The following is a 21,350-nucleotide window of genomic DNA, read 5'->3' as shown; positions in this document are numbered from 1 at the left end:
GTGGCATCTGCTGATTCCAGGTCTCCACTCTGAGAGTGGCAGGGGTTCGGGGCTCCCCCACGCTACACCCCAGGAGCCGCAGCTGAGAGGCAGGACGCCCAGGGGCTCTGCGCACACCCCTGCTGGCAGCTTCTACCCGCCCCGGAGGCAGCAAGCGCACTCACGCTCACCGAGACTTCAGAGAAGCCACAACAAAGCTTCCGGGCTGGGCGGGATGTCTCAGACCTGTCCCCAGGAGGCTGGACCCTGAGGACGCTCAAGTTCCACTCTCAAGAGGGCAGGCGAAGCACACATGGGCTGGCTGTTCCCTTTCTCCCAGTCCCTTGGAACAGCTACAACTCGAGACTCCCGGAGAGCTGGAGCAGGCTCGTCCCGGCTGGCTCGTGGCCCTGGCCGTGGGGCCTGCATGTGACGCAGCAGGGGTATCACACACACTTGGCCAAGCTTCTGCTCTCTGTTCTAGAGAGAGTGAGGTCAGATGGATGCTTCCAGGCCTGCACACGGGGATGCCGTGAGCAGCATGTGACCAGCACGGCCCTCGGCCCTGTGCAGACTGCTGTGGTGAGGTAGGGAACACTCTAGACTCCAGGTCCTGGGAGCTAGTTCTGCCACTTACAAGGCCCTGGGGTCCTCCTCTGCAAAATGGGGACACCGATCCTTGCCCAAAGAGGCAACCTTGGAAAAGGAGCCTGGATTCCATGAGGGATGGATAGAAGTGAGTGTCACCCAACAGGCCACAGGGTTGGGATGAGACACGGAATCGTTTTTCTCGTCCAGGGCACTTGAGAAGGTTCTGAGACACCCCCGGAGCGTGGGTTCGTCCTGACCTCAGCACAGGGGCACAGCCAGGGGAGCTGAAACAGGGCCTGGAAAGCACTTGCTAGGGGAGAAAAGACCTTGAAGAAGTTAAGGGAGGTCAGAGGAGGAGGGAGAGGGGAGATCAAAGGGGCACTTGGGGACAAGGAACTGAGGGGCCTTCCCGCTGAGAAGGCTGCCTGCCTCTCTTAGTGAGTCAGTTGTCAGTGCAAGTTGTCGAAAGGGAGCGTGTGTCAGAGACCTGCCTGCACGCTGCCTCTCGCGGCCACCCAGCCACACGGACACTGAGGGCTGGCCCTGGCCCCACCGACAAGACTTAGTCCCCACTCTTCCCAGGAGCTGGTCTCTCTCTTCTCCACAAATTAGGAGAGCCGACCTGACTGGCTGGACAGCGCACCCCTTCCCAAGGCCGGTCTGCCTACACAGCAGACAGACCCCAGCACCAGCCCCTGAATGCCAGACAGGCGACCGCAGCTCTGGGGCAACCCCAGACAAGGGAGTGGCAGAAAACAGAACTGACAGAAACACCAATGGACCCCTGGTAACTGGGGGAAGAAAGCAAGAGAAAGCTTTTTTCTCCACACATTCTTGGCCGTACCCTTTGGCTTTTTGAGGATGCTTTTTTCCCAATTACTGCTGGGCTCAGGTTTCCTGCCAGGGAACCCCACGAAGGGGGCCCATAGAATCTTCCAGAGCCAGTCATCCTGGACAGAGAAGAAGGTAGCCACCAGCTCCTCTACCCCGGCCTTGTGGCAGTAGGGTAAAGCCCTGTCCTAGAGCCCCTGGGTCCCCGATGGGTCTGCAGAGAAAGGAGATGGGTTCCGGCCTCTGTCTACAGGCTGTGGCATCTTTGAGGCCTCCACCATTGGCCTGCTTTTGACAGGCACTGGGGGAAAGACAAAATGCAGGGAAATTCAACCCCAGCCCACACAGGCCTCTCATCCCTGGATGGGGCCCTGGTGGCACCGGGAGGGGGGCATCCCTGGAATGGGGTGGGCAGGCTGGGTTCCGTGGCCAGGTGGCCAGGACTTGGCCGGGCCTCCTCCAAGTGAAGAGGACAGCAAAGTGGGGACCGCTCAAAGGCCACAGCAGCCTCCCCTCCAGGGCCAGCTTCAGCAGGGGCTGTTCCAGGTTGGCGGGCAGGCCTGCTTTACCTGTTTTCTCTACATTCATGGTGCCACCAGCTTCCTGGGTCTCCCGGTCCCGCCTGGGGGCCGGCGCCTGCCTCTTCGGGAGCTTCTCTTCTTTCGTCCCCTGACTCTTGTTCTCGCACCCCTTGTCCAGCAGGGCTTGCTGCCAAGACACAACCAGAATCCTCACGTGAAGGGGCCTGCAGGGCGGAGGGGGCCCCCCGAGCCCAAAGACAGTGTGCTCCTGGAGCTGGTGAGCACCCCGGGCCCAGGGATCCACCCCTTGCTGTGTGAGTGGGCGAGGACAATGAGGCCCGGGGTCCGGAAGAAATGTGTCCTGATGCCATGACGAGACAGTGGCGGCACATTTTTCCTGGCTCCTATGGGCAGCCAGCCATCTGCATCAGCAAACAAGGTTCTTGGGCACTTGGATGTTCTCACGGGAAGCTCGCTGGGCTGTCCCTGCAGGCTCTGCGGGGTATGAGCCACTGGGGCAGCGGCCTGCTTGCTTCAGGCCCATGGCCCCACTATTTACAGGGCTGTCCAGCCCCACCAGGCACCCCACAATCTCAGGGCAACTCCCCCCCATGATGTCAGCTGCCCCCACCTACAGACAGCACCAGTTTGGGATTGCCAAGAGGGAGGCACACAGATCCATATGAGCAGGGGAAGGCCGTGCTCCCTCCCATCTCCTGGTCAAGGAGAAACTGAGGCAAAGAAGACTGAGGTACAATAGGCCAGTGGACAGGCTGGGAGAGAAGGGGGAAAGACAGAAAGAATCATCCAGAGAAAATCACCTGCAGCTCACAAAGACAGCCAAAGCAAGCCACAGAACCACATGTAGTGTGCAATCCCATTTGATAAGACAATTAAACAGGCCTCAAAAAAAAAAAAATCTGGGGAACTATATAGACAATGGTTGTCTCTGGGAGGTCAGGTGATACGGCAGCTAGGAGAAGAAACGTGCCTCATTGAAACTTTTGGGCGAGTAAAAAGAAACTTAACCATGAGAATATGGGAAGAAGGGAAAGGAACCTTTACATCTCATTTTGAACCTCTTCTTGGCATTTGTATTTTCAGCCTTATAAGCATCTACAGCGTTCTGTTTTATTTTTGAATGTCAACAGAAATTATCTGGGAAGGGGATTACAGATACATTGTTTTTTATTTTTTTTAAGTTTTATTTAAGTAATCTCTACACCCAACATGGGGCTCGAACTCACGACTCCAAGATCAAGAGTTGCATGCTCTTCTGACTAAGCCAGACAGGCACCTCTACAGACACATTTTTGCGTGTCTTTGTGCCTGCTGTATTTGAAACAAAAACCAAATGCTCTGTTTGAAAGAATGCCCCAAGAAAGGGGAACCCTCTTACACTGCTGGTGGGAATGCAAGCTGGTGCAACCACTCTGGAAAAGAGAATAGAGTTTCCTCAAAAAGTTGAAAATAGAGCTCCTCTATGACCCAGCAATCGTACTACTGGGTATTTACCCCTAAGTTACAAATACAGTGATCCAAATGGGCACGTGCAACCCAATGTTTATAGCATCGATGTCCACAATAGCTAGACTGTGGAAAGAGCCCAGATGTCCATCAACAGATGAGTGGAGAAAGATCTGGTGTATATACATATAATGGACCATTACTCAGCCATCCAGAAAAATGAGATCTTACCATTTGCAGTGACATGGATGAAACTAGAGGGTATTATGCTAAGCAGAATAAGTCAGAGAAAGACAATTATCATATGATCTCACTGATACGTGGAATTTAAGAAACAAAACATAGGATCATAGAGGAAGGGAGGGAAAAATCAAATAAGACAAAATCAGAGAGGGAGACAAATCATAAGAGACTCTTAACTACAGGAAACAAACTAGGGTTGCTGGAGGGGGGGCAGGGGAAATGGGGGCACTGGGTGGTGGGCACAAAAGAGGGCATGAAATGGAATGAGCACTCGGGGTTTCATACAACCGATGAATCACTGAACTCTATCTCTGAAACTAATAATATGTTAATTAATTGAACGTAAATAAAATTAAAAAAAAATTTTTTAGGGGCACCTGGGTGGCTCAGTGGGTTAAAGCCTCTGCCTTCGGTTCAGGTTATGATCCCGGGGTCCTGGGATTGAGCCCCACATGGGCCTCTCTGCTCAGCGGGGAGCCTGCTTCCTCCTCTCTCTCTCTCTGCCTGTCTCTCTGCCTACTTGTGATCTCTTTCTCTCTGTCAAATACATAAATAAAATCTTTAAAAAAAAATTTTTTTTTTTTTTAAATAAAAGAATGCTCTGAGTCTGGAGTCAGAAAGCGCCAGGTGTGAAGCCTGGCTGTGCCTCAGGGGAGCCGTGTGGCTCTGGGCGAGTTACTTTCCTTCCCTGAAGCTTCATCTTCCCCATTCTCAAAACAGAAACGTTATCAGCCTCCCGATGCGGCTGGCGTGCAGGGTTAGCCGCAAGAACTCCTGCCGAGTTCTCAGAGCAGCCGGCGCACAGTCAGAACCCGAGACCAGGTAGCTGTTAGCATCATATTCTTTCTGTACGTTGCCTTGTTGTCATTTTTTAAGTATTATTATTTTTGTAACCCCAAATCCAACAAACAGAGAAAAGAAAGAGGAGGGCCACACGAGCAGCCTCGGTGTTCACCATGTCTGACTCCCTCTCGACCTCACGTTCCGCTTGAGAAGGGTGGGTGGCAAGCACAATCTCTCATATGTAGGAAAACTCCCCCCGACTTTATTTGGTCCCCACCCTGTGACCAACTGCCACACCATCCGGAGCCGGCTTGTCAGGGTGGCGGCGATGGCAGCAGCTGGGGGTTTCCAATTGCCGACCAGAGCAAAGGTCACACTATTTCTGGCCTGTTGGCCAAGCCACAGGAAGGGTAGCCGGCCCCCCACACTCCTCACCCCGGGGCAGGGGAGGGGGGTGGTTCCTGCAGCGCCTCCAGAGGGAGCATCCCAGGGTCTAACTACTAGAGAGGCTGGGACGGGGGGCGGTTCCTTAAGCCTACCAGGTCACCCCCCAGTGCCTGGGTCCCTCCTTCAGCCCCACAGCTCTGACCCCAGAGTACCAATAAACATAATGGGGCCCAGAAGGACACCAACATGCAAACTGGTTGCTGACAGGAGCTTCTCAGAGAATCGCAGCAGATCTGCTGACCCCAGGACTCGGCAGCAACCACAACTCAACACCCCATAATCAAAATTCAAGAAGACAGCCACCGCCCAATTCCAGGCGGCCGGTTTCTGACCACCTCCCGATTTAACTACCAATGGCTCAAGTCAGAGGAAAAAAAATGGGTTCTCTGGTTTCTTTAACTGTTCCCACACCAGACTTGCTTTTCTTGCAGACCGAAAGATAAAAGAAGGACCATTTGGTTCAGTTTGCCCATGAACCACACAAGAAGGGCTGGGAAGCTCTGAAGTAACATGAGACCCTCGGCTATGCTCGGATCAGGACTCGGAGTTGCGGGCTAGCCTGGCTCACAACTTCCATCTGCATGAGGGAGGCTATGCCCTCCCGGGGCACCTGGGTTTCCCGCACTCCATCCTGCCCCCCCCCCCATTTGCCCATATCCCTTCAACGTGAGCCCTCTCCTGTACCATCCTTCCTGGGCGGGAGGTCTTCACAACACAACACCCTGAAACAACTCTGGTCCTTCGTGCAGACAGTCAGGTCTATTTCTCTGCTTTGGAATGGGCCAGCACCTGGCACGGGGGTGCACTGTAAATACATTAGCAAATGTATTCATTTAAGAAGTGCAGCACCTGTACTGTTCTGACATTGCTCCAAGCTGTAGCTGTGTGCATGCAGAGATATTTAAGGAGCTCACGGCAATCAGAAAGGATACAGAGGACTGACAAATAATTTATGGTAAACCCTGAAGCAGAATACTTTGCAGCAGTTTAAAAGAATGAGGGAGTTCTTTGTATATGGACAAGCATAAAGAAATCACCAAGATTTACTGTTGAGGGAAAGAGCTAGTCACAGGACAGTGTGTACAAATAAATAATAAAATTGTATAAATATAAGTAAGTGGTTACATAGGAAAAATACATAAACACCCAACTCTTAATAGTGGATTTCTCCAAGATACAAGGCTAAAGGAGGGATTCGGTTTCTAAATATCACATCCCTGTGTGAAATCTTTACACCGTATGTTAGAGAGCTCGTTGTGTTTAGCTATTCAGATCCTGGGTTGCTGTGTGACCAGTAGCAAGTTACTTAACCTCTCTGAGCCTCCATTGCCTCATTCCTACAACTCAGATAAAACAGTAACCAGGTCTTGAGATTGCGGAGTAATGATGTGAGATATACAACACATGGCCCCAGTGCCTGGTACAATGTTTGTGTCCAATAAATAATAGTTATTAGTACTATCGTTATGTATTATCTCTATGACCAAATACACAAATATACATAAAATTTGTCTTTTGAAAAATCACTTGATGATAACTGCAAGAGAAAAGAACCCAAATTTTGGCAAAATTCCTCCGTCTAGCTTTGGATTCCCATGTCAAATAGGAAATACAAGTATCGCCCCACGGACAACTGTGCTCGAATGGGAATTAACAGCTACCCCCAAACCTGCCTGTTTTCCTAGTAGCTTCTCAGCGAAGGTCCCACATTTCTCACTTTAACACCTCAGCCAGGGTGTGGCTGAAAAGTTTGTCATCTCCCGTGAGAGTTTCCCAGAGATAACCTAATAAAGCAAATTGCTCCATCCACGCGGGCTTGGGGCGGACGTGGCGCGAGGAGCTCGGCAAAGAGACTCAAGGCCCCCTGTCAGGGCTTCCTTTCCCAGACAGCCTGCTGGAGACCCAGCTGCAGAAGCTCACAGAGCTAAGGCCCACAACCTGGCTTGGCCCATCACCTCTCAGAAGGCCCAAGTGCTTACCTGCACGGTCAGGTAGAGCCTGTGAGGGCTCCCAGGGCCAGCCCAGTCCACGCTGAGGGCTCGGCACTGTGCTAGGGCCGGGCGGGCTGCGCTTCGGGCACCGGAGTCCTCGTCACTGCTGACCGGGGTGTCTCTTCCACGCCCTGTCCCAGGACAGAGAATACAGGTAAGATGCTAGGCCCCTGGCTGAAGGCTGCTGGCCAGGACCCCTGGCTAGGGCCGCCGCTGAGCTCTGCTTCCCCATCGTCTGGGCCGGCCCAGGCGCGGCCACAAGGGACTCACACGCCCTCACACGCCTGACCTACTCAGAGGGAAGGCCTGGCACCAGGCAGGGACTGTGTGTGCTCTTTCTTCCGAAAAGCCACACAGAGCTTCTCTTGAGGAAGGCACCTGAGACCTCTGGGGCAGGGGAGCGGGTGCTCCCAGCCCTCCACAGTGGCCTCTGGGGCTGGCACTTGCTCACACCCTCTCCAGAGAGCAGCAAAGGGAAGCAGATGCCAACCCGGCTGCGCACGTCTTCCCAGGAGGTGCACTCCAGGGCCGTGGCTTTATTACCAAGGCCGCCTCTAGGGGGCGCTTTCTCCCCTGCCTTCCTAAACAGCAAGCGGGGCAGGCTCCAAAAGCATATTTGGGACCAGCTAAAGCACATCCCCTCGAGCCTCTGACACATTGCTGCCCTCACTGGACAGGAGAGAGAGCTGACCCTGGTATGGATATCCAGTGCACCCCACCTCAACCCCCTGCCAGGGCTTTCCTGCCCTGGCTGATCCTCAGTTTTCTTGCCAACACTATGGGTAAGGAGCCAAGCTCAGAGTCCTGCGCTGAGGGTTACAAGGAACGACACACATAATGTGCTCACTCTGTGCCAGACACACAGAAAGCGGCCACGGATGCAGGCCCTTAGGACCACAGCTGAGGGGGTGATTAACACGCCCAGGGTCACACTGAGCCAGTCCTGCCATCCCATGGGCTAGCCGGCACTCTGAAGGCAGAGGTGAGAGCCGGGGTGGGGGCGGAGAGGCCAGGGGTGACCAAGCTGGCTGACGCCCTACTCAGCGTTAGGCACTCTGCTTAGCATTTCACCCACGGGATTTCATTTGACCTTTGTCTTAAATTGTAAAAGTGGATAAGCCTGCATGGTCATATGATCTTCCTAATACTCATTTAATAGATCAATATGTGTGCATGCCCACATACACAAGATTGGAAGGAACTATAAAAAATGTTCACTAGCAACCGTATAGGTGATTTTTCTTTTTTATACTTTTTGTGCTTTTTATGGATTTTTTTTTTAGTTTTTCTTTCAATTTTTTTTAGTTTTTTAGGTTTGAGTGATTTTTTTTTTTTTTAGTTTTCCAAAGGAACATGTTTTTGTCTTTTGCTTGTTTTTTCCCTTTCCTTCTTTCCTTCCTTCCTTTATGTCTTTCTTTCTCTCTCTCTCTCTCCTTTTTTTTTTTTTTTTTAACCAGAACATCAATACTCATTCATATATCACATCTGTAATCCTTAGGAAAACCTTGTGGAGCAGAGGCCATTTTCATCCCTTCCAGACAATTGAGGCTACCTGACCCAAAAGCCCAAGCTTTCCCCAGAGACACCAGGGCCATCCCCAGCCTCACTGTCCCCTGCAGAGACTTTGGGGGGTATCACTCTGGCAGCCACCACTGGCACAAGTGTGGTGGGAGAGAGGGGACTGAACAGGAATTTGCTGTGTGCCCTCTCTGGGCCTCAGTTTCCCCTTCTGTACGGGGGCAGGCAGGGGGACTTAAGTCTGATGGCCCAGAGGGACTCTGCCAGCTCAGACAGGCTGGTAACCTAAACCCCTTTCTCTGTAGGTCAGGAATAACAGACAGCAAGCCCCTCAACACACCTTGACTGAACACCCCTCTCTTCCTCCACACTTCAGGAAGACTTGCCCAAGCTCAGCTCGGGAGACAGTCATGGGGCAGCCCCCCAGACCCGATGATCCCCCCGGCACCGGAAATCAGATGTGCCACTCACTTCTTGGCGTGTGAGGTGCCAGGGGACATGACCCAGAAAGGAGAGCTGGTGTTGACAGCTCCCCCAGGGGGACAGCGGGAGCCTGCACTCAGGGACTCCTTCACTGCCCACCTGCGTCGGGGCCGCTACAGGAGCCCACCCGGATGGCACCTGAAACCGAGCGCAGGGCACCCCAACTCCGCCGGGCCACGCTCCGGGGTGGCCTCGGTCGGCTCCTCGCGCCCCCCGCGGGCCGGCCGGTTGCGATCAGGTGTCAGCGCTCGCGCAGGGCACCGGGCAGCCACTTAACCTACCTTGTTTACCAGCCGCGGGCAGAAACTGGAGCGAGACCGCCAGCGCTCGGCCAGGGACCAAGGACGCGCCGCCCGCGGAGCGCCCCCCGCCCAGCCGGGTGGAGAGCGCGTGGTTTGGGCGGCGTTGTCCCCCTGCTCCAGCAACCGCGTTGAAGTTTAACTCGGCGTCCGGGACCTCTCTTTACGGGCGGGCGCGGGGCAAGAGCGCCGGCGAGATTGACGCCCCGACTGCGACTCCGCGCCGGCCCGCGGGCTGCCCGGCACCCTGTAATTACCTGACAGCTCTGACTGAGCCTAGGAACTTGCGAGAAAGCCCGGCCTCATCTCTGCTATCTGGAGGAAGGAAGGGAAATAAAGAGGCATTTTAAAAATGCGGACTCACCAGTTCTCAACCTCCCCGGGCCGGTGTATGGGAAAGGGCGGGCGGCCGGGCTGGCGGGGGCGGGGCGAGCCATCCCGGACTCCGGCTCCCCGGCCCGGCCCACTCTCCACAGGCCGCGCAGCGAGGGCGTGGCTCCCAGGTTCCACGGCCGGCGGGACGGGACCATGGCCCGGGGCTCAGCGGCCTCCTCGGGGCGCCGGGCGGCCTGCGGACAGAACAGGGAAGGCGAGGCTGAGCCGGCTGCCCGGCACCGGGAGCAGGGCGTGGGGGACAGATCAGAGCCCGCGTGCAATGGGGCCACCTGTTACCCGGAGCGGCAGCCCCAACTCCAAGGCCACCTCCATACCCCCGCCCCCTGCAAAGATCCCTGGGCTTGCGGGATGAAACAGAGCCCATCACCATTTCCGGGTGCTTATTCCCAAGTGAGGAGGCTCAGAAGTGGGTGAGGACCCCATCAGGTGTGTCAACAGCACATTGTGGAGACCTCACATCTCAGCCCCTTCACTGGAGGCCTGGCAGCCTGGAGGCGCACCAGGTCACAGCCCCACACGGAGGTAGCACGAGTCAACAGCATCTCCGTAAATCTAATCAGATTTAATTAGCATCTCGGTACTAATAGGAGGGGTTCAGGAGGGGCGGACTGTGGCTAGCAACAAGATAGGCTTATATGGACCAAATTCTCTTAAAGTCCACTCATGCTATTCAAGTCCCCTTCACTCTGTGCCTACAACTTGGCCGGCAGTAAGATACAAAGATTCATTGCTTCTTCATCTAATAATTATTTATCGGGTGTCTGCTGTGCGCCAGGCACCTGCCAGGGGTCCTCTTTGATCAGGAGAGATGGGGAGCTCCCTGTCAGGAGGGAGGTAAGCACTTCAAAAAACCTTCAAGATCGGAACAGGATGCAGGGAGGCACCAGGTAGTATGGGAGAAGCGAGGGGGTGGGGAGCACTGGCCGGGATAGAAAGCCCCATGGGAGGATGCCTGGGTAGTGCAGTGGGTAAGGTCTGACTCCTGGTTTTGGCTCATGTCGTCATCTCAGGGTCTTGAGATAGAGCCCCAAACGGGGCTCCACACTCAGCGTGGAATCTGCTTGAGATCCTCTGTCCCCCTGCCCTTCCCCCTTGTGCATGCTCTCTAAAATAAATAAATAAATCTTAAAAAAAGAAAGAAAGAAAGCCGCATAGGTCCCTCTGAGCAGATGAACTGAGCAGATGAATAGGACAGACTTTAAGTCTTCCCCACACAAGTCTTTGTTGAACACCTATCGTAGGTAAAGCAGCTGTGAGGACATTTAAAGGACCCAGCTACAGTCCCAGACTCAGATGGCAATGCCATTAACAGAAGAAGCCAAGTCAGCTCAGAAAGGCAAAGTGGGATTTGCTTTTGGTTTTAAAGATTTTTTTTTTTTTTTGACAAAGATCACAAGTAGGCAGAGAGGCAGGCAGAGAGAGAGAGGAGGAAGCAGGCTCCCCGCTGAGCAGACAGCCCAATGTGGGGCTCGGTCCCAGGACCCTGGGATCATGACCTGAGCCGAAGGCAGAGGCTTTAACCCACTGAGCCACCCAGGCACCCCTGCTTTTGGTTTTAAAATGGAGTTTGAGGCACCCAAGAACTTCTTAACGGTGCTATTTGGGTTGCAGACTGCTTTCTACCAGACAGTAAAGATGACCGATTTGAATAGTGTCCACTCCCCTGTCCCGCTCTGGCTCTCCAGGGTGGGGCCCACAGCACATTAATGGGAACAGCCCCACCCCCCCCCCCAGCCTGGTACTGGAACGACACCCACACCAGACCCCTGTCAATAGCTTGACAGGTGGGTATCCTGAAAAGCGTGTGTACATACCAGCCCAGGCTGAAGCCTGGCAAAGAGAAGGGCTGGGGACTCAGAGCTGAGAGGCTAACGAGGGTCCCAGTGCCACAGTGGAGGACACAGTCACCAAAGGTAACCAAGCACGGAGCTCACTCTGGGTGGTAAGGAACGTTGGAGGACGGTCAGAGGTGGCGACAATACCAGGCAGGTGCGGAGTCCTCACACGTGACCGGATGGTGGGGAGAGGTGGGGAAGGAGGGGATGGTCAGTTCCCAGCAAACAATGCCGTGGGGAGGTCAAACTGGAGAAAGCCCTGGGGGCTCTGGAAGGGAGCCCAGCCGTGGACCTGGGTAGGTCCAAGAGGTGGGCAGGGCTAAAGGAAGCGGCTGCTTTCTTCTGGGGGTAAGTTTGCCTGGGGTGAGGAGGGGAGGCTGAATTGAGAGGATGTGGTATGTAGAATAGGAGGGATCCGAGCTTGCTGGGTAGACAGGGCCAGGAATGAATGAAGCAGGGAGAGGCAAGAAGTTAGGGCATAGTGATGGGCAGCAGAAGATCTGGTGATGGCAGTTCACACAGCCGGGCCCTAGAAGAAAGCCAGGCTTACTGGCTAAGAAGTTGTGCTCTCTGCCTTTTCCTGATTGAGGAAGACGACTTGGAGGAAGCTCCTGGATACAGTATTACTAGACTGTGGGCCGGAGGACGGGGCGGAGGCTAATCCAAATATGTGGGCCAGCTCCACTGAGGGAACAAAGATGGATCCCTACGGAGCAGAAGGAACCAGGGGGAAGCACCAGATGCCCTTTTCTCTAGGTTGCTTGGCACGGAGCTGGGCACACAACCAACCCCAAGGACCAGCAGCCTAATGGAAGAAAGGCTCCACATGCATGCCAAGCTACTGGAAAGGTGAGAGGGGCACTGAAGGTCGATTCCCCGTTTGGGAGAGAAGACTGTTAAAGAGATCAGCTTTGTCTGAGGGACGGGGACAAGAAGGAGACAATACTTCTGTGACTTTCCGGAAGGGAAGTTGGAGAGGGAGCCAGGAACGTAGCAGGAAGAAAGAGGAAGGGTGTGTGCAAGCTCCCGAAGAGGAAAACGCAGCTGAATTTAGAGCCAGTAGGGTGGAAAGGTCAAAGGTATCCAGGACCTCAAATAAGCCCAAGGCTGGGGCTTCTGCCAACTTGGGACCCACAGGGTGGGACAACAGGGACATGGTGTGGAGTGGCTATGACCAAAAGCTGCTTCAGACCCAACTCTGCCACTTATTGGATGTGAGACCTTGGGAGAATTACTTTCTCTGTGCCTCATTATCTCCATCTGAAAATGGGGAGAACGCCACCTTCTAGGGTTGGTATAAGAATTAGACAATGCGTATATAAAGTGTTCACAACAATGCTGGCATATACAACAAACTCAAAATTTTTATTTTTCAGTGATCTCCCTCCCTCCAGTGGTGGGTGAGTGCAGAAGGGCTGGCTTGAGAAGAGGGAAAGATTTACCCCTCTTTATCTAGACCACGGGAGTAGAGCTGTAACACCCCCCCCCCCCCCGCCCTCCGCCAGACCAGGGATATTGCCATAATTTGAGGGACAGACCTGACAAGTGCCCAGATACTGCTGCTGGGGAGGGCTTAAGTCTCCCCTGGAAGAGAAGGTCAGGGAGGTTAGACACGGGCTAGCTAGGCCCTCCCCTGCACACAGTCACAGGCCCTGGGTCTTCCAGGACAACCCAGACCTCAAAAACCTCCACTCCCACAAGAACAGCAAAACTCATCACCCTGAGTCCCTAAAGTCCAGTAACTGCAAATACAGGGCCCCATTCTGAGGCTGCATTCCTTGCCAATGACTCTCCCTGGCCAAGGAGACGACTACTTTACCAAGGGCATGGGGAGTGTGCCTGGGCAGGGAGAGGTGCCCCCAGCCTCATGGCCCATGGAAGGTGAAAGGTCAGGGACAGCGGGGACCCACAATCTTGAGACAGATATGCTGGGGGTTGGGGGGGAATACTTGAGAATTTAAATACAGCTTCCTTTGGAAAAATCTCCCAGGACCAGGCCCTTCACACTGCACCAGAGTTCTGCTCTAACTCACAACAGGGGGTTGAAGGAGGTGGCTTTTGGCTTGCCCTCCCTCCTGGGATCCCCCGGGCTGCTACTGTCACTGTCTCAATTTCCTACTGCCCAGGAGGGCACCCGCCCAGGCCTTCCTTCCAACCACAGGGCCGGCCTACCCTCCCCTGCCCTGCGAGGGGAAAAGCGAACTGCCCAGGGAACGTACGTGGTGGGAGGGCTGGAAACTGCAGCCTTCAAGGGATCCCTGGGGGGTGCAGGGAAAATCTCCGCAAGAGGAGGGGGAGGCCTTGACTGACACGCGGTTCCCCGGGTCGGTTCCGGCTCTCTCGGGCCAAAGAGATGGGAAGGGGGTTCCCGAGGCTGCTGCGACCCCAGGGGACGTGCCGCCCCAAGCCGTGCTGCAAGCAAGGTCCTTGGCTCCGTCTGGACGGCGCGGGGTTCGGTGGGCGACCGCGCAGGGCTGCTTCTCCCGGGCCCGACCTTCCCCGCGCCCCGCAGCGGGTCCGGGCAGGGGAGGGGGTCCTGCGGGCAGGGCGGGCCCGGCCGCGGCACCCGGAACGGCGGGCCGGGCGGATCCCGAAAGCCCAGCCCGCCCCTCCTCCCCCGCCACCGGCTCGCCAGGGTCCCCGACTCACCGGCCTGGCAGAGGCAGGATCCCGGCGTCGCCGCAGAGCCCGGGGCTCGGCCGGACCCGGCCCGCCGGTGGGAGGCAGCTCCACGCCGCCGCCTTCTCGGCCCGCCCCGCTCCCGCCCCTCCCGCACACTTTCCACAGGAAATGATTAACTCGGGCCGCGGCGCGTTCCCATGGCAACTGGCTCTTGCCCAGGCGGGGGTCGGCGGCGCGCGCTCGCTCCCGCGCACTCTCCCGCGCGCGCGCCCACACTCACACGCGGGGCCGCCCACTCGGCGGTCTCCCGGCTCCGCCCAGATGTTCCCGCTGGGCCCTGGGGGCCCCACGCGTCGCACACGCTAGTGCACACGTGCGCGCACACCCACTGGTGTACACACAACGTCATATGTGCTCGTGCTTTCGTCTATGGGCTCTCGCACGCCGGTACACACGTCCCTCACACATGCCTTCACACATGCCCTGGTCCGCAAGCGCGAACCCATCCAGTATTCACACACGTGCCCACGCTAGTCCTATATACGTGCCTTTGCGCTTAAACTTACGCTCTGATGCGCACATTCCCTAACCCTGGTGGTACAGAACTTTCGCCCACACTCGTTACTCCTCACACATACACTTCTCCCATGCTGTCCTTCACACGCTCTCACACACCAGCTCGTTTTCTGGACCTTCTAACACACACGCTTTCACACACGCACTCACACACTCTAGATGGCGCATGTATACACTTGCACATTCTCACACACTTTACACACGCACTCACGTTATCGTCGGTGCTCAGACGCACACGTGCTTCCCCACACATTGTCTGCGTGCACACATACACTTGCTCACCCTCACACACATTCTTGCACACACTCTATGCCTCGTCCTCTGATCCTCTAGTAGACACATCCTTTAAAACCCAAGTGCTCACTTTCACTCCCACTTTCTCACGCTCTGGTAGCATGCATACACACACATCACACGTTATCACTCATGTTTACACACACACATGCTCTCACTAGCTCTAGGAGGAATACACAGGCCGGGCTGCCTCCCCAGCCACGGCACCACTCCTGAATTAACATCTTCCAGGCCGTAGGGTTTTTTAAGGTGAAATATTCCTTTAAGCTCCAGTGAAAACCTGTCCAGAGTGCAACCACTCCACAGCATGCGGCCCTCCCAGCGCCGTCCAGAAATCCCTCCTTGGGGGACGTCTCGGAAGAGGCAAAGGGGACGCCAGGGAGTAGGCCAGCCAAGCAGAGACAGCTGACCCAGAGGAGCCACTCTGTTCTTTGTCTCCCAAACAGAGGCGGCCTTTTACTCCCAAGCCTGCGCCGTTGTCCCCTCCAGGGTGCAGGGGGAGGAGAAAGAAGCTCAGAAGCCAGCCCAGTGCAGGCTGATGGTTCCACAGATAGTCCGAGAAGGGTGGGCGCTTGACTCGTCCCTGTGTCGCAGGGGATGGCCCAAGAGGTGCAAGGAGGGGACTGGAGGGGGACACGCAGATCAATGAAGGTCCTGTCTCCTGTCACTGCCCAGACACTGGGCTGGCAGTCAAGAATCTGAGCCGGAAACAGAGCCAAGGTCCTGGGCCTCAGATTGTTCTGGATGCCAGAACAGGACACTCACAATCCCCCTACTGGAAGTGGGCTAATGTGTGTTTTATTTTCTGAGACGCCCAACTGAAGGCCCAGTAGATGATAATATCCCTCTCCTGGAATGGTTTCTTGGAGAGTTAGAGATTTCCAACTACAAACCCCAGATAACCCTCCCAACAGGAGGGAAGGCCATAATTTGAGAGTTTCCTTCTCGGAACCCCCCTGCCTTATCTCCAGACAAGAGTGGCCGGGGGACTACAGGGCTGGATGAGGGCAGAGTATCTCTAGAATCCTGACCAAGTATCTCCCTATTATCCGAGTGAGGCAAGTTGTTTGTCTGTAAAGTCCTGGTAGAGAACTGGAGGCCCTGTCTTCCTTGCTGGCCGGTATGGTGGCATTAACTGCAGGTTTGTTCTGACAAAGCCAAAGCCAGGTTTTTAAATTCATGATAACATTTATTGTTCGTTTTCTCTGATTACAAAAGTAATAGATGTTCATTGTAACCATAATCCCACCCACTGAAGATAAATGCTGCCAACATTTTAGTACAGTCTTTTTTTTTTTTTTGGTATCACATAATAGCTACCATTTATCGAAAGCGAACACTGTGCCAAGCACTGCGCTGAACTCTTTATAAACAAGATCCCATTTAACCCTGAACACCCGACGAGGTCGACACCAGTATATGCCCAGTTATCAGGAGAGGAAACAGCCTCCCACAGTTCATTCATAAACCCACGGTGTGATAGAGCTGAGATGTGAGACCAATGCGGCTGGGGGGGCGGTGTATGTACACATTGTACATGCAAACAGATCGTACTATCATACGTAATGAGTTTCAGATACTAGATGCAAGCATTACTAAGATCAAAGCACTAGTGGAGAAACAAAGAAAATTGAGGTATTAGATGGAAACATTTTTGAGGTTCTTGCAAAACTTTGACTTGAAATTGCAAAAGCAAATTGCTTTATGATTGTTGGAATTTCGCTTAAGAATGTACGATGTCGGGACGCCTGGGTGGCTCAGTTGATTAAGCAGCTGCCTTCAGCTCGGGTCATGATCCCAGCATCCTGGGATCGAGTCCCACATTGGGCTCCTTGCTCGGCAGGGAGCCTGCTTCTCCCTCTGCCTCCGACTGCCAGTGCTCTCTCTCTCTCTCTGACAAATAAATAAATAAAATCTTAAAAAAAAAAAAAAGAATGTACGATGTTGGGGCACCTGGGTGGCTCAGTGGGTTAAGCCTCTGCTTTCAGCTCAGGTCATGATCTCAGGGTCCTGAGATCGAGCCCCGCATCGGGCTCTCTGCTCAGTGGGGAGCCTGCTTCACCTTCTCTCTCTCTGCCTGCCTCTCTACCTACTTGTGATCTCTGTCTGTCAAACAAATAAATAAAATCTTTTTAAAAACCAAAAAAGAATGTTTAAAAGAAAAAAAAGAATGTACGATGTCACCGGCGACTATATACTAATGACTTCAAGGTCATTTCTATCCCAGAAACTTCACTGGGATACTTCAGAGGGAAGTAAAGAGGGGAATAACATGGATTGTGTTTTGTCTGATTCTCACAGTAACCTAGAGTAAAGCACCACATAAGATTTACATGATTTTCCAGTTTTAATGATTTAACCTGAGATCTGATCACCTTCAGGCCTTTGCAATGCTGTTCTCCTTGCCTGGAAAGCCTCTCTCCTTCCCCTTCTCCCACCTGCCTCCACCCACCTTTACCTGGCTGACTCCTGCTTGTTCTTCAAGTCCTTCAAGCTTAGAGGTCATGCTCCTTGACCCTCCCAGGCAGCATCTCTCCCTGCCCCGCCCCCGCCACACACCCCCACACTGGACTGCAATGGCCTCTCCTGTCTACACCAATAGCTCTTGGAGGGCAGGGAACTTTCCTGACTTGATCACAAGGAAATCCTCTGCAAGTGCCTGATATCATGTAAGTTTCCACAGACTAAAAAATAGGTCATGTATAATTCAGAGGGGGAAGAACATGTACCTTAAAGCATATCCAAACAGACTTTCTTCTTCTTCTTTTATTTTTTAAGATTTCACTTATTTATTTGAGAGCAGAGAGAGAGCATGAGTGGTCGGGAGGGGCGTAAGGAGAGGGAGACAAGCAGACTCCGTGCTGAGCAGGGAGCCCACCGTGAGGCTCCATCACAGGACCCTGATCATGATCTGAGCTGACAGCAGACGCTTAACCCACCGAGCCACCCAGGCGCCCCCAAACAGGCTTTCTTCTTGTGTAAATTAACGATAATTCTTATCAAAAGGAGGTAAGAAATGGATCCTTAACCAATTATTTCAATGTGGTCAGTAAGGAGCACCCTGCAGTCTTGAAAACTGTATATCTTCGCACGATTCTGGGTAACAGTTTGTTAAAGTTGGAGAACAACATTCTGAGGGTAGCAGTCAAATATTAAGTAATCCTGACTCAATTAGCCACTGTTTTGAATCCACATACTCCAATACTCCTGAAATAGTTCATTATGGACAGCGCAGAAAGAGCCAGGGAGAATCCCACGGAGAGAACAGGCAGGATTCAGAACTCAGCCCTGCAGACATGCGTTTGACTCCCTCCCAGCTGCAGACGTTGGCAGCTAAACCTGTGAGCGTATTGGGGGTGGGAGGGAAGGGGGCCCTGGATCTTGGCTCACACCTGCCAACGTTTAGGAAACCATACTCCTCCGTTGACATGAAGGCGTGGGTGTTGGACAGCTCTTGGCTTGTCTGGTAAGGTCCTGTCATTCTCACCTGCTACACACTATGCTCTTCCAAGAGCTAGATGCTCAACAGATAAATGAACAAATGATACCACTCTCTCTCCAATCCCTTCCAGCTCCCTCTGCGCCTTCCCCATCCCTGCTCAAGGGTGCCTGCCTCCTTTCTAAAAGTTGTATTAACAGGGGAGACAGCTCTCCTATTTACAAAGGTCTCTGCGGGGAACCAAGCAACCTTCCCTTCAATAAACCACCTTGCCCCGAAAGCTGTAGATAGTGACTACCTTTCTGCATCTGCCAGGGAGATGGGCCTTAGCAGTGCTTCCCCAGGCTCTCAGGTGAGGGAAACCTGAAACCTCTTCATGACCTGAGAAAGAATTTGGCAGCTAACCTTCCTAGCACTCCTGGGTAGAAAGCAAACAGAGAGGTGGTTCTCCCCCCCCCCCATTATCATTTCCTGCAGTCTAAAAAATGAGAGGAATGCAAACACTGAGAAGATATGTACTCAGGCACCAGGTAATAAAAAGATTTAGTAAGAATGCCCATGGAAGATAAACTCTACCCCTGTGTCTCCTCCCTGAGTCAGAGCACCCACCCCCACCTGCCCCGAGTCTGCCATACAGAAGCCGTCTGAGCTCTCCTTCACCCAAACACTCCCTCCCCGGCTTCACTTCTTGCTCCTAAATCATTCTATCTCCTTGTTCTAAGCCAAGGCATGCATTATTAACATCGTTCCCACTTTTTTTCGACTTCCTCATTCATTTCTACCCATCTGCTACAAATTCTAGGTGGCTGGGCTTTTTTTGTTTTTTGTTTATTTTTTTGTTAACTTTAATTTTTTTTTTCTGCACAAATGTAATAGAAACCAAAAGGGGGGGGGACAAAACCCAGATCCCACCACCCTTACCTTTTTGTCCCTGACCCAGATTTTCTTTTCAGTATTCAACCTTGAACAGATGCATTTCTATATTAAGGAGAGATGGTTTAGGACAACAGTTGAAACTGGGTTTAGGAATCAAGTGGTCCGGGGTTTGAACCCTGGCTCAAAACACATCCTCTGTGCCTCAGTTTCTTCCTGTGACAATGGGAGTAGTCCTAGTACCTAACCCCTCGGGTTGTTGTAAGAGGTAAATGCGAGCCCAGCATCCCACACAGGGTCGGTCCTCCACAAATACTAGCTTATAGTGGGAGGCAGAGAGTGAATGCAATTTTCAGCTCTGCCTTTTCTCACTTTAAACTGTATAATGAGCATTTTTCCAAGTTACTTTTTTCTGCTCTGTCCTGTTCTTTTCTGAACTGCAGGCCCCAGACTGAGGATAAAGCCAGGTCCCATTTAGCTTTGGGCTCCCAGTGTCTGGGGACACACCCAGCACTGAGTGAAAATTATTGGAAAGAATAATCATTCTCCTTTTATCTCTTTCTTTTCTCTTCTTTCTTCTTTTCTCCCTCCCTTCCTTCCTCCCTTTCTTTCTTTTTTTTTTTTTTTTAAGATTTTATTTATTTGAGAGACAGAGACAGAGATAGAGAGAGAGAGCATAAGCGGGGAGTAGAGGGAGAAACAGGCTCCACCCTGAACAGAGAGCCCGATGCGGGACTCGATCCCAGGACCCTGAGATCATGACCTGAGCTGAAGGCAGATGCTTAACCAACTGAGCCACCCAGGCATGCCCATTTTTTTTTTTTTTTAAGTAATCTCTGCAAAGATTAAACTCAGAAACCTAAGATCAAGAGTCACACGCTCTACCGACTGAGCCAGCCAGGAGCCCCGAAAGATAATAATCACTTCCAACGGCTCTGCCCTGAGCTGACCATTCGATGAGGTCAGACATGTGCGTAGGTCCTATTTCTTCATTTTTATAAACAGCACAGCTGTTGACATCTCCCCACACGCAGCCTGTTCACTCCCAGGGGAAGGGGGTGTTGTTAATTTCATAAATTCTTCCTGAATAAAGGATCTGAGCATTTTTTTACACTCTCTAAACATGTTGCCAGATTGCATTCAGAAGGGCTGTACCAAATTTACACTTTACACTGTCGTTGGTAGCAATTTTGACGAGAACGACGTCTTGCGCTGATTTACAGTTTTTTTCTTGGATCGGGAATCCAGGCCCCGGCTGGTTCCCCTGCGCGGCAGGAGGCATATAAAAAGATAGTCTGAATGATGGCTGTCAAGAGAGAGGAGTGTCTGGTTTTGTTTGTCGGTGTTTCTGTCGACTGGGCTGGGCCGGGTGGGGCTGGGAGTACTGAGTCAGTGCACCCTCTCCCTGCCTGTCCTTTGGCCCCCAGACACCTTCCCAGGTGGGTTCTGGAACATTCCACAACCCTGGAAGAGTCTCTTCCAGTGACCATAGGGTTACTAAGGTTATCCCTGCTTTGACACCAGCCGGGCACTCCATTCTGGTTTCTTGCAATAAATCAATCCATCGCTCCTAGAAAGAGAGTCCCTCAAGAGACACTGTAGTGGGTTTTCTGTTCTTGGGGAGGGGCGGGTACAGAGCAGCCTCCAGGTCAGGAGCGTGGCTCTGGACCACCCTGCCAGGCTCTTGGCACTGCCTCCATCACTCACCCTGTTCTGCACAGCCCCGAGGCCTCTCCCACTGCCCACCTAGACTCTGGTCCTCCTCCTCTGGGGGTGGCCCTTGTTTGCAAACAGCCACGGAAAGTTTTGACGCTGCTGATTAACCAGACTCCCACGGCTCTAAGTTCTTAGTCATCGTGGCAAGTCTCAACCTTCTGCCCGCCCAGCCGACATCCCCAGCTTCCAGGTGACGGGGAAGAAGTGACTACTTGCGGGCTAGTTTCGGTGGCTTCCATCCGTCATCGTCGGTGGGGGGTGGAGAGAACTTCCACCCGTTCCAAAGGACTGGAAATCCACATGGGGTCTGAATGCCACGGCAAGAATTTAAAATAATTTGACTTAGTTTGCCTTTGTTGAGAGACAGCTATGTGTGATGAAAATGAAAACAACAGGACCGAAATGTAGTCACTCACGTCAGTTCACCAAGACTTACACCTGATCTA

At 53.1% G+C, this 21,350-nt stretch overlaps 1 protein-coding gene across 7 annotated transcripts in view; it reads right to left on the bottom strand.

Annotated features, from left to right (window-relative positions):
• KIFC3 (kinesin family member C3) overlaps window positions 1-14,123 on the bottom strand; it is a 38,275-nt gene extending 24,152 nt beyond the window's left edge. For 2 of the 7 annotated variants that reach the window (XM_080827842.1, XM_080827841.1), the window contains exons 1-4: window positions 14,034-14,106; window positions 9,518-9,722; window positions 6,842-6,984; window positions 1,971-2,109 (exon numbers count right to left, since the gene is read on the bottom strand). In XM_080827842.1, the coding sequence (XP_080683968.1) occupies window positions 1,971-2,109; window positions 6,842-6,984; window positions 9,518-9,683 (448 nt within the window). In that variant the 5' untranslated portion in view covers window positions 9,684-9,722; window positions 14,034-14,106. Of the gene's footprint in view, window positions 1-170; window positions 308-1,970; window positions 2,110-6,841; window positions 6,985-9,135; window positions 9,291-9,517; window positions 9,723-14,033 lie in introns of those variants that run through there. The other 5 variants (XM_080827845.1, XM_080827844.1, XM_080827843.1 and 2 more) reach the window with 4 other exon arrangements.
• Window positions 14,124-21,350: the final 7,227 nt, after the last annotated feature.

This window comes from Martes martes (assembly GCF_963455335.1).
Source record: "Martes martes genome assembly, chromosome: 17".
Taxonomy (NCBI): Eukaryota; Metazoa; Chordata; class Mammalia; order Carnivora; family Mustelidae; genus Martes; species Martes martes.
The sequence above is the reverse complement of the archived record's forward strand: the minus strand, read 5'-3'. Positions and strand labels throughout refer to the sequence as shown.